At 42.3% G+C, this 13,010-nt stretch overlaps 1 protein-coding gene across 2 annotated transcripts in view; it reads left to right on the top strand.

Annotated features, from left to right (window-relative positions):
- Positions 1-12,876, top strand: part of cdc42 (cell division cycle 42) — a 52,397-nt gene extending 39,521 nt beyond the window's left edge. Inside the window, exons 2-6 of one of the 2 annotated variants that reach the window (XM_014166955.3) lie at positions 1,096-1,236; positions 1,328-1,400; positions 1,794-1,903; positions 2,013-2,210; positions 10,782-12,876. In XM_014166955.3, coding sequence (XP_014022430.1) covers positions 1,132-1,236; positions 1,328-1,400; positions 1,794-1,903; positions 2,013-2,210; positions 10,782-10,871 — 576 coding nt within the window. In that variant the 5' untranslated portion in view covers positions 1,096-1,131 and the 3' untranslated portion in view covers positions 10,872-12,876. Of the gene's footprint in view, positions 1-1,095; positions 1,237-1,327; positions 1,401-1,793; positions 1,904-2,012; positions 2,211-7,684; positions 9,868-10,781 lie in introns of those variants that run through there. The other variant, XM_014166956.3, reaches the window with a different exon arrangement.
- Positions 12,877-13,010: the final 134 nt, after the last annotated feature.

The following is a 13,010-nucleotide window of genomic DNA, read 5'->3' as shown; positions in this document are numbered from 1 at the left end:
TCGTTTTGTTCGATAAACTCCATATTTATGTCCAAATACCTCCGTTTTGTTCGCACGTTCAGATCACTATTCCAAAGGCACAATGCGCGAGCGCAAAACCCTAGATGAAAAGTCAAAAAGTTCCATTACCGTTCTTAGAAACATGTCAAACGATGTTTACAATCAATCCTTAGGGTCTTTTTATCATAAATATTCTTTAATATTCCAACCGGACAATAGCGTATTCATTACAGAGGAAAAAGAAGGAACGGCATGCCTGCACCGTAAACAACTCATTGGCCTCAGGCAGTCCACTTGAGTCAGCTCTTATCCTCTCCCCAGTAACAGTAGAAGCATGAAACAAGGTTCTAAAGACTGTTGACATCTAGTGGAAGCCTTAGGAAGTGCAAAATGAACCCTAAGTCACTGTATAGGCAATCACTTGAAAAACTACAAACCTCAGGTTTCCACACTTCCTGGTTGGATTTCTCTCAGGTTTTTGCCTGCCATATGAGTTCTGTTATACTCAGACATCATTCAAACAGTTTTAGAAACGTCAGTGTTTTCTATCCAAATCTACTAATAATATGCATATCCTACCTTCTGAGTCTTGAGTAGCAGGCAGTTTTACTACGGGCATGCCTTTCATCCGGACGTCAAAATACTGCCCCCTACCCTAGAGAAGTTAAAGGCCCAGTGCAGCCAAAACAAATGTGTTTTTTATGTATTTTATATTGTAAAACAGCAGATGAAACTAACACTAAAGTGTGATTTATTTTTTATTTTTATCAGTGATATTTCTTGAGTTGCTGGTTGAAATACAATCTAGCATTTGAATGTACCAGAGGCTACCGAAATAGAGCTTGTTCGGTCAAAAAACGTAACTTCCCCCAGCCCCGGGAGCCTGGCTGGCTACTTTTTCTATTTGGCTGGCTGCTCCATGTGCTTGTGGAAAGCACCGCAATCGAATTTTCATTCAAGTTTAATCTTAGTTTAGAATAGTTTAAACAGGGTGCTCAGGAATGCTCATGTTAGCCTGTCGTTTTGACGCTACTAGCTACCACCACGGCTCTAAATCTGACCGTAACTATTCTTTCTCTCCCCTTCTCTCTCTAGATCTTGAATGAGTAAAGAGGATTCTAAAGCACAGCTATGCAGACGATCAAATGTGTTGTGGTGGGGGATGGAGCTGTGGGTAAAACCTGTCTGCTCATCTCCTACACCACAAACAAGTTCCCCTCTGAATACGTACCCACGGTAAGTAATTTATGCACACTGACACTGACACTGACACTCACACACTGTCTCTAACCCCCCCCCCCCCCCCCCCGCTCTCTCTCTGTTGCAGGTGTTTGACAACTATGCTGTAACTGTAATGATAGGAGGGGAGCCCTACACCCTGGGGTTGTTTGACACTGCAGGTAAAGTATGCTCCTCTTCAATGCCCTGTCTCATCGTGTGTGTCCTACTGATGACTAAGGGTAGCTAGGTTCACTAAGCTGTAGTAAAGGGACTGGTATTGTTATAGAAACAGCCTCCCATCAGCTGCATTCTACACGTGTGTGTGTGTGTGTGTGTGTGTGTGTGTGTGTGTGTGTGTGTGTGTGTGTGTGTGTGTGTGTGTGTGTGTGTGTGTGTGTGTCCTTGCTATTTTAGACTGGGGTTTGTCTTGGTTTCTATACAGTGGAGAGGTTTGACTCTGCCTCAGTCTGCTCAGAGACATACCCTGCCTTCTCTGGACAGCCTGAATACTGATGCTAAAGTCCCTTTGTGTGTGTAATCCCTTGTGTGTGTAATGTTTGTTTTCTCTCCAGGTCAGGAGGACTATGACAGGTTACGGCCTCTGAGTTACCCCCAGACAGACGTCTTCCTCGTCTGTTTCTCCGTCGTATCCCCCTCTTCCTTCGAAAACGTCAAAGAAAAGGTGGGTCTACTCTCCCCCTCTTCTTCCCATATCCTCCTTCTGCCTCTCTTCTAGTCTCTCCTCCTCCCCATATCACTCACACACACTAACCTGTGTGTGTGTGTTCCAGTGGGTTCCAGAGATCACCCATCACTGTCCAAAGACCCCGTTCCTGTTGGTGGGGACTCAGATAGATCTGCGAGACGACCCGTCCACCATAGAGAAGCTGGCCAAGAACAAGCAGAAGCCTATCACTCCTGAGACGGCAGAGAAACTGGCCAGAGACCTCAAGGCTGTCAAATACGTTGAGTGCTCAGCTCTCACGCAGGTAAGACCACACACTCGCATACAAACCCACACACACAATCCCCACACAGTGACGAGCAGAGAGACACGCGTACACAACACGCCCCCAGCCTAGCACATTCAAGTCACTTTCACATATGTACACACACACTACCGTTCAAAAGTTTGGGGTCACTTAGAAATGTCCTTGTTTTTGAAAGAAAAGCAATTATTTATTTTTTGTCCATTAAAATAATATCAAGTACACCTTGTTAATGTTGTAAATTACTATTGTAGCTGGAAACAGCAGATTTTCTTTAACTTCTTTTAGCGCTGATCCCGTAACCGGGATCAACATCCAGCGAAAAATCAGAGCGCCATATTCATAACCAAATCTAATAATTTCTGTTTTCTCAAACATATGACTATTTTACACCGTTTTATAGATACACTTCTCCTGAATCGAACCACGTTGTCAGAGTTCAAAAAGGCTTTACAGCGAAAGCAAAACATTAGATTATGTTAGGAGAGTACATCGTCAAAATAGCCACACCGCCATTTTCCGACCAACCACATGCATCACAAATAACCAAAACGCAGCTAAATGAAGCACTAACCTTTGACAATCTTCATCAGATGACACTCCTAGGACATCGTGTTACACAATACATGCATTCTTTTGTTCGATAAAGTTCTTATTTATATATAAAAACAGCATTTTACATCGGCGCGTGACGTTCAGAAAATATTTTCCCTCAAATGCATCCGGTGAATCAGCGCTACAATTTACTAAATTACTATTCGAAAACATTTTTAAAATGTAATATTGTCATTCAAAGAATTATAGATTAACATCTCGTGAATGCAACCGCATTGCCAGATTTAAAAATAACTTTACTGGGAAATCACACTTTGCAATAAACGAGGTGCTATGCTAAGAAAAATAGGCTAGGTGATACATGTTAGCGCCATCTTGGAACCATCTAAAATCAAATATACTATTGTAAATATTCCCTTACATTTGATTATCTTCATCAGAAGGCACTTCCAGGAATCCCAGGTCCACAACAAATGTAGTTTTGTTCGAAAAAGTTAATTTATGTCCCAATAGCTCCTTCTTGTTAGCGCGTTCCGAAGGCTACTCAAAATGTACTGAAGCCCGCGGGACTTGTCGTCACGAATGTGCAAAAAATATATATTTACGTTCGTTCAAACATGTCAAACATTGTATAACAAATCTTTAGGGCCTTTTTCAACCAGAGCTTCAATAATATTCAAGGGGGACGATTGCATTGTCTTACTAAACGTTTCGGAAGATGAGGCTACCCATGGGCACCCGCGTCATAGTAGTAATGGCCCTCCCTCTATGACCAACTTTCCAAGCCTCTCTTTCGGTCAGTTTCTACCATAGAAGACTCAAACCACTTTGTAAAGACTGTTGACATCTAGTGGAAGCCTTAGGAAGTGCTCAATGAATCCTAACTCACGGTGTGTTTCATAGGCAGTGTTTTATGGTGATTCCACAAATCAGATTTCCACTTCCTGTTAGGATCTGTCTCGGGGTTTTGACTGCCATATGAGTTCTGTTATACTCCGAGACCATTCAAACAGTTTTAGAAACTTTTGTGTTTTCTATCCAAATCTACTAATTATATGCATATCCTAGCTTCTGAGTTTGAGTAGGAGGCCGTTTAAAATGGGCACGTATTCTTTTCAAAATTCGCTGTAGCGCCCCCTATCCTTAAAGAGCTATAATTAATTGGAATATCTACAGAGGCCCAGTATCAGCAACCACCACTCCTGTGTTCCAATGACACGTTGTGTTAGCTAATCCAAGTTTATCATTTTAAAAGACTAATTGATCATTAGAAAACCCGTTTGCAATGTGAGCACAGCTGAAAACTGTTGTTCTGATTAAAGAAGCAATAAAACTGGCCTTCTTTAGGCTAGTTGAGTATCTGGAGCATCAGCATTTGTGGGTTCAATTACAGGCTCAAAACGGCCAGAAACAAATACTTTTTTTCTGAAACTCGTCAGTCTATTCTTGTTCTGAGAAATGAAGGCTATTCCATGCGAGAAGTTGACAAGAACATGAAGATATCAACAGTTTTCAGCTGTGCTAACATGATTGCAAAAAGGGTTTTCTAATGATCAATTAGCCTTTAAAAATGATAAACTTGGATAAGCTAACACAACGTGCCATTGGAACACAGGAGTGATGGTTGCTGATAATGGGCCTCTGTACGCTTATGTAGATATTCCATTTCCAGCTGCAATAGCCATTTACAACATTAACAATGTCTGCACTGTTATTGATGAATTTGATATTTTAATGGACAAAAGTTGCTTATCTTTCAAAAACAAGGACATTTCTAAGTGACCCCAAACATTTGAACGGTCGTGTACAGTTGAAGTCGGAAGTTTACATACACGTAGGTTGGAGTCATTAACTTGTTTTTCAACCACTCCACAAATTTCTTGTTAACAAACTATAGTTTTGGCAAGTCGATTAGGACATCTATCTTGTGCATGACACAAGTAATTTTTCCAACAACTGTTTACAGACAGATTATTTCACTTATAATTCACTGTATCACAATTCCAGTGGGTCAGAAGTTTACATACACTAAGTTAACTGTGCCTTTTAAACAGCTTGGACAATTCCAGAAAATGATGTCATTGCTTTAGAAGCTTCTGATTGACTAATTGACATAATTTGAGTCAACTGGAGGTGAACCTGTGGATGTATTTCAAGGCCTACCTTCAAACTCAGTGCCTCTTTACTTGACATCATGGGAAAATCAAAAGAAGTCAGCCAAGACCTCAGAAAAAAATAAAATGTAGACCTCCACAAGTCTGGTTCATCCTTGGGAGAAATTTCCAAACCCCTGAAGGTACCACGTTCATCTGTACAAACAATAGTTCGCAAGTATAAACACCATGGGACCACGCAGCCGTCATACCGCTCAGGAAGGAGACGCGTTCTGTCTCCTAGAGATGAACGGACTTTGGTGCGAAAAGTGCAAATCAATCCCAGGACAACAGCAAAGGACCTTGTGAAGATGCTGGAGGAAACTGGTACAAAAGTATCAATATCCACAGTAAAACGAGTCCTATATCGACATAACCTCAAAGGCCGCTCAACAAGGAAGAAGCCACTGCTCCAAAACCGCCATAAAAAAGCCAGACGACGGTTTACAACTGCACATAGGGACAAAGATTGTACTTTTTGGGAGAAATGTCCTCTGGTCTGATGATACAAAAATAGAACTGTTTGGGCATAATGACCATTGTCATGTTTGGAGGAAATAGGGGGGGAGGCTTGCAAGCCGAAGAACACCATCCCAACCGTGACGCACGGGGGTGGCAGCATCATGTTGTGTGGTTGCTTTGCTGCAGGATTGACTGGTGCACTTCACAAAATAGATGGCCTCATGAGGAAGGACAATTATGTGGATATATTAAAGCAACATTTCAAGACATCAGTCAAGAAGTTAAAGCTTGGTTGCAAATGGGTCTTCCAAATGGACAATGACCCCAAGCATACTTCCAAATTTGTGGCAAAATTGCTTAAGGACCACAAAGTCAAGGTATTGGAGTGGCCATGACCTCAATCCTATCGAAAATGTGTGGGCAGAACTGAAAAAGCGTGCAGGCAAGGAGGCCTACAAACCTGACTGTTACACCAGCTCTGTCAGGAGGAATGGGCCAAAATTCACCCAACTTATTGTGGGAAGCTTGTGGAAGACTACCCGAAAGGTTTGACCCAAGTTAAACAACTTCTAAGGGCAATGCTACCAAATACTAATTGAGTGTATGTAAACTTCTGACCCACTGGGAATATAAGGAAAGAAATAAAATCTGAACTATATAATTCTCTCTACTATTATTCTGACATTTCATATCCTTAAAATTAACTGGTGATCCTAACTGACGTAAAACAGGAAATGTTTACTAGGATTAAATGTCAGGAATTGTGAAAAACTGAGTTGAAATGTATTTGGCTAAGGTGTATGTAAACTTCCAACTTCAACTGTATACACACAAAAAAACATCGTCTTCACCGAGGTAAGACAGCCTGAGACTCTCCCACACATCTTCACTCAATCTTGAAATTACACAGGCCACCTGCAGGTTAGTGTTCTCTCTGCTCTGAATAGATGCCCTATATCATCTGTCACTGCTCAAAGAAACAGTGGGGTAGACTGCATGCTCTGGTCTGTGTATTCATCTGATACATTGTTTGATCTACCCAGACCTTTTGTGGCAAAAGAGGTACTAGTACCCTGGAACCACATGGTCTCTGGTTCACGTCCCACTCTGGCTGTTCCCTTTGAATCGCTACAGTAGTAGAAACAGTGGTGAAATCGGTCAATATGCATATTGTTTTACGATAAGTATAGATAGACCTATATTGCATAGCCCTGCTCTAAAGTGTTTAGCAGCTGCTGTCTGCAGTCTCAGTTGTTGGCCTCATTCAGGAAGGCGCAGTATTTTTAGTTGCAGATAAAAAGTTGGTCTGATGAAGTTGTTTGTAGGTGTTGATATATTTTTTTTTTTACACCCAAAATTCAACATTTCCATCAGCTTGTGGTACAGGGGTGTGCTTGAGCTGCACCAATGGCACATATAACTCTTGGTAGTCACAAAGCGTATTGGCAAACAGTCTATTATATTAACAGGCTGTCCTTTTTAGATGTAAAAATATTGTCCTCATTATCACCCTATTGTGCTTATCAGAGATGTCCATTTCTAAGATGGAAAGAGGTCTGCAGCTATCACCACCATCTCATACGGCCATCTTGTCTGATGGTGTTACTCTGTGGGAGTTGGGCTGTACTGTGGCTGGAAACAATGGGTCCCAGTGGATGTGAGCTGTGACCCAGTTTAGTTTAGGTCCCCTCTCTCTCCCCATCGTGTCTGTGTCTCTCTCCTACACTGGCCTGGCGTCTTGCCGCCTTCCTTCCTCTCTAGACCAGCTTCCACTGGCGTAACAGATGCTGATGCAATATCCTGTTTCCTGTGTCACTAACTGGCTCCCCAGTAGGCAGAACAGAAGTTGCCCCTAGCCATTGGACCTGGGTCAGATGTTTTATCCACATGATGGTGAAGGATGTAATGGGGGGTATAGGGTAATCTGATCCTAGATCTGTTGGTCACGGAAAGTTCTATCTCAAGCTCATCAGCTCCTATTTCGCAGGGCGGTATCTCTCTAGAGGCTTCCTCATCTCTACCAACTTTGTTTTACAGTAGATCCATCTTCTAGTCCTCGCTCTAGTCTCCTAATGCTCTGTCCTTACGTTTTCTACACAATGTTGCCTGCACTCTTTCTCCTAACCTCACTCGCCCTCATCTGTATTTTGCCATTTCAATTTCTTCTTGCCTCTACTGCTAACTCTCCTCCACTGCCTCTTCCGCTCTCCTCTTTTCTTGTCGTCTCTCTGCTCATCTCCCCTCTTTCTCTGTTTGCTGTGCTAACTGTGCTGTCATTTTCTCCCTTCTCCTTTGTCGTTATAGCGAGGGCTGAAGAATGTATTTGATGAAGCTATCCTAGCCGCCCTAGAGCCACCAGAGACGCAAAGAAAGAGGAAGTGCTGTATATTCTAAAGTCCGTTCCTCCTTTCTCTCCAATTGTTTGCTGCTTACTTTTAGGTTAAACCTGTCGTTGTTTTACCCAACCAGCCTAGAACCTCCTTAAAGCAATCCCCTGTATCCACTCCCTCTTTACGACAGTGCTACTTTCTATTGTGTCCCATTGCTCTTCCTTCCCTTCTCTTTTTGTTTACTTGTCCTCATGGGCCTTACTGTGCCTGAAGGACTGTTTTGGTTTGGTTAATCCCATCACTTATCCTCCCTGGGCGAATCTCAAATGACATCCTGTTACCATAGAGTGGACAAAGTAGTGTACTTTGTGGGAGTTTGGATGTGATTTGAGACACAGCCCTGTCTCTCTTCTCCTTTGGTTAGTGTTTCTCCTCCTCCCCATGCTATATTATTTGGAGAGTCCAGCGTTAAGGGAGTGTCCTTATTTACTTGGCTCCACAGCATTGTGATTTAAGCACCAATTCTACGAGCCTCCATGATTCCTAATATTCATGTGTTTTTTGTACTACTGCTGATGTATGACAAGCCTGCGGTCTGACCATTTACATTTAGGTCTGTGCCAGAGCAACATAGAGAGTTTGGCCATCACGGTTTCAACCAAGAAGCATTACAATAATGCTCTTTGATGATATCACGGCAGCCATGTTGGAACCTTTTGGGCAGTACTGACCCATGGCAGACCACGGATTTAAAAACTTTAAAGCAAAACTGACATAGGCAACCATTTAGAGCTAGAACCCAAATAGTAGGGGTGTAACGGTACATGTATTCATACCTAACCGTTTGGCATGGGAACCAAGATTCGGTCCGCACTGTGAACCTGAATTAATACATAACGTATATTTACAAAATAAAACACTAGGCCTATAGGCTATGTCTATGCTACGTTGAAGGCATATGCCTCTTCAGGGCATCTGGTAGGAGCGTTGGTCCAGTAACCGAAAGGTTGCTGGATCTAATCCCCGAGCTGACAAGGTAAAAATCTGTTCTGGCTCTGAGCAAGGCAGTTAACCCACTGTTCCCTGGGCGCAGAAGACTTGGATGTCGATTAAATCAGAGGTGCGGAGGGCTGTCAGGTTAAATGCGGGAGATGTGTTGTTGTACAAAACTAGGCATCTCCCTTTCCTTTAAGTGAATCTGAGCTGAAAAAACATTTGTCTTCCATTAAATCAACTAAAGCTGATGCACGTGTTGTAATCCGAATTTGAATCCTAATTGGCACATTTCAAACTTTCCTTTTGTGAGGCACAGCCGGGAACAAATTAGGTATGATCAGCACCCACTTCTCCCACATGGTGACCTCTGATGTCACCTACTATGGAAATGGCCTCTAACCACAGTTAAAAGCATTTTTTATAAAAGGCAATCTATTAATGTGGTTTTTGACCTTCATAATCTGTTTACAAGCATGATAGCTGTAATTTTAGTTTTGGTTGACACAGCTTATTGGCCATAAGCCAATCGGCGTTTCTCAATGAGTTCAAATCACATGCATTTACGACTTCACAACTGGTCAATTCCTACCTCCCACATGGTTACAAATGCAGCATTAGTGGAAACGTGAAACGCCCAACAAAACAATCTAAATCAAATTGTATTGGTCACATACATGTGTTTAGCAGATGTTATTGCGGGTGTAGTGAAATGCTTGTCTTTCTAGCTCCGACAGTGCAGTAATATCTAACAAGTAATACCTAACAATTTCACAACATATACCCGATGCACACAAATCTAAGTAAAGAAATTGAATTAAGAATATATATAAATATATGGATGAGCAATGTCTGAACGCTGGGAATGGCATTTCATTTTGCCGTTGTACCGTGCCCCCCCCCCAAAAAAACGACACTATGTACTGAACTATGGGTTTAATGAACCGTTACACCCCTACCAAATAGTCATCCTGAATGGAATCCTCCAAGGCAGCACTATGGCGTCCAGCTCTAAAACTGGCCAAACTTTCTATGTACCACTCTGTAATGTGCCATTTGCTGCAGTTCATATCTAGCCGCCTTGGGAGTAAAAATAATTAAAAAGCTAATCTAATCATGTGAAATTATTTGTGACATGAATTAATAAAGGACAACTGAAATTGCTATCCTTTTTCTCCGCCTGTCTTTTCCTCCATCTACGGGGACAGCTGGATAGCAGCTCAATAGTGCTACGTCGTATTGCTACATAGCCTCCTAGACTCATTTTTAATAGTTTGTTCCATATATAGAGCCTGATCTCTGGGTAAAACATGTCTTGCCATAGTTTGTTTCTACAGGGTTCCTTGAGTTTCCTTAAACAGAGGGATACAGGGGTTTCCTGCTCTGCTCATAGAGCTGTGTTGTACCACTCTCCCGTTACATGACATGGCTTGAGGTCATCCTTCCTATCCTAAGCTGCTCTACCAACAAACAGTGAGCGCAGAAACATGCTGCTCCAACTAATTACATGTTAATCAGCAAAAGCCAAGGGAAGTTCCAGCTAACAGTAGGCTCTTTAGTGATCTGGTGAAACTGTTTGTTTGAGTGGTCTGGCTTGGTGTAGTTGTTTAATTTGACTTCCCTTCCCACTGTGTGTGTATGTGTGTTGCGGAGTGTCTCTCTCAGAACCCATGTTCTCTCGTACCTCCACTTTCTTGTTTGCCCAGCCTTTGTTTTGAACGCTCTTCACTTTGATATGAATGAATTCAGGTTGATTATATCCCCAACTGCTCTTGACTTCATTTTCACATCTGTCTGTGAAGATGAAGTATCCTGGGTTTTCATTTCTGCCAGTGCTATGTATTTGTTTGCACTTGATCATTTAACCCTTTGTTTTTTTTGTTTAATACCTTTCTGTATTCATGCTATTGTGTGTTTCCCTTTCATGTGTGTGTCTGTGTTACCCCTTCATTGATCATTAAATTTTTTAGTTTAGTGATTTAGCAGACGCTCTTATCCAGCGGATGCACTCGTGGGTCATGTGTGTGTGTGTGTATGCTGCCCCTTCATTGAGCCTGTGTGTTTGTTTGTATCCACAGAAAGGCCTAAAGAATGTGTTTGATGAGGCGATACTGGCTGCGCTGGAGCCTCCCGAGCCCAAGAAGAAACGCAAATGTGTGCTGCTATGAGTGACCCCAACCCTCACACACATGTACACACACCCTCCCACTTCACACACACACACTCCCCTCACCCGCCCATCCCATCCCTTGCTCTGCTAAGGCTGATTGACAGCCATTTACTCTGAAGCGAAGTATAGAAACAAACCAGTTTCCGATTAGACTGCAATAAACCAGCGGGCCGACGGATGGAGAGACAGAAGTGAACCTAACCCAGCTTGTAACCGTGACTACCATAGCCACACTCCCATTCCAGTTAGAACAGTAAGTAAGAGCCTTTAGATGTGTGACAGACAGCCCAGTCCTGCGTAATCAGTGCATCTCAGTAGGCTAAAGTGGCTTCCTCATCTTCATCTACACTGATCTCACAGTAAAGTTAGTGAAAGCAATATGATGGATGCCCACTGAGCATTGACTTTCAACATCAGGGCAGGAGACAAGGAGAGGCAGTAACTATAGACTATTGAGATTCAGCCCTGCACTCAAGGGAAGGCCAAGACCATGTCCCTTTTTACTATTCAAGGGGTTTGAACCATGCCGGCAACACACAGGTGACATAGGCTCTCATAAGTGTCATCTCTTATTGGTGATTTAGGAAATCGGGCTAATTTAAACTTTGACTTTTAAACTGTCTTTGACAGCTTGTCCTGTCAGTGATGTCGATTGGCTCTTAGTCACCCATCTTCTTTGTAGCTGTTGGCCAGTTAACCGTTCTGAAAGACCTATGCTCCACCCCCAAATGAAATGGCTGCCTGAGTGACAGCTAGTCACGCTGCTGCATTATTAAGCCCCACCCCTCTTGATGAGCACGTCAAGTGCCCAATCCTGCTGCTCCACCTTCAAAACCACCTGAAGAAGTGCTGAGTAGCCATTTTCTTGTTTTCTTTGCCAACTTCTCCCCTCCACGTGACAGAACAGAAGTCTCATCATAGAAGTTTCTATCTCAAATCTGCCCCTACCCCTGGGGCACTTTTGTAGATCTTAATAAACTGGTTAGGGAAACATTTTATTACCATATTGCTTATACCTATCCAATCCTTTCAGAACTGTACTGTAGGGGAAGAGGCTAGGTGTAAATTAGGGACTGGCATTACTAAAGATCTAAACTAAAGGCATCCCGTAGCAATGGGTCTTGATGCAGGAATTGACCTTTTGAAGCAGGGAACATAAACAGTGTTAGCAGAACAAGTGGTGTGTGCTTAATGTGTTGCTAAGGTCCAACATTGTCAAAACGTTATGATAACCATAGAATTAGAATTAGTAGAGCTGACATGCCCTGTTCAAAGCAACGTTCTATAGTAGGTACACCTGCGGCCATATTTTATGACCTATTTGGATTGTAAATTAATTGATGCTTATTGCATCAGAATTCTGTGCCACATCAGAATTCTGTGCCTTTCTCAGTGTTCCATACTGTCATGCTGCAATGGCAATTCTGTGGTGCCGCCGAGGTATGTGTACCTCAAAAAAATCTGTGGTCAGGGATTTGTCTGTTCGATTACTTTTTAATTCTATGGTGTTAACGTTGTCGAAATGTTGTTGAACCTGGTGGTGATGCATGTAGATGAGCCCCTGGTCTCTGAGATGATTGGTTAACAGATTTAATAATGTAAGCTGGCACATGTCGATATAGGCTCCAGATATTTTTACCAAAATCTTTTTTTTTCTTCTTTTCAGTTGTGCGGTTTTTGATTTTATAAAAAGGTTACTTCCTCTCCTTTTACATTTTAGGGGCTGGAACTCAGCTGAACTCTGACCCACCAGCTAGAAACACTCATTGGAGTTAATTTAAACCTTCCAATGACAGAAGAATGTCTGTCAAACCTGGATCGTGATTGGTTGATTTGACTGGTGGCTCAGAGTTGGGTTGACATCCAGCCCAAGTCATTTATTATATTGTTATTATTATAACCTGTCGTTGTTTTGGTGCAAAACCAAATGCTTTGTCTGACGTCTGTTCTTTGTATATGCATTCTTTAAAAAAAATATTAAACTTATACCTTAATTGCCTTTACTCATTTTTCCTTGGCCATTCTTATCAGGCAGTTTACAGAATCAAGGTGGTGCTCAAGGGTCAAATACCTATTACTGCTCTGTGTGGTTTGCATAGACAAAGGTATACTACCCTCATCTCGCAGTCCAACCATG

This window comes from Salmo salar, chromosome 22 (assembly GCF_965601325.2).
Source record: "Salmo salar chromosome 22, fSalSal1, whole genome shotgun sequence".
Lineage (NCBI taxonomy): Eukaryota > Metazoa > Chordata > Actinopteri > Salmoniformes > Salmonidae > Salmo > Salmo salar.
Note: the sequence above shows the minus strand (reverse complement) of the source record. Positions and strands in the feature narration are given on the sequence as shown.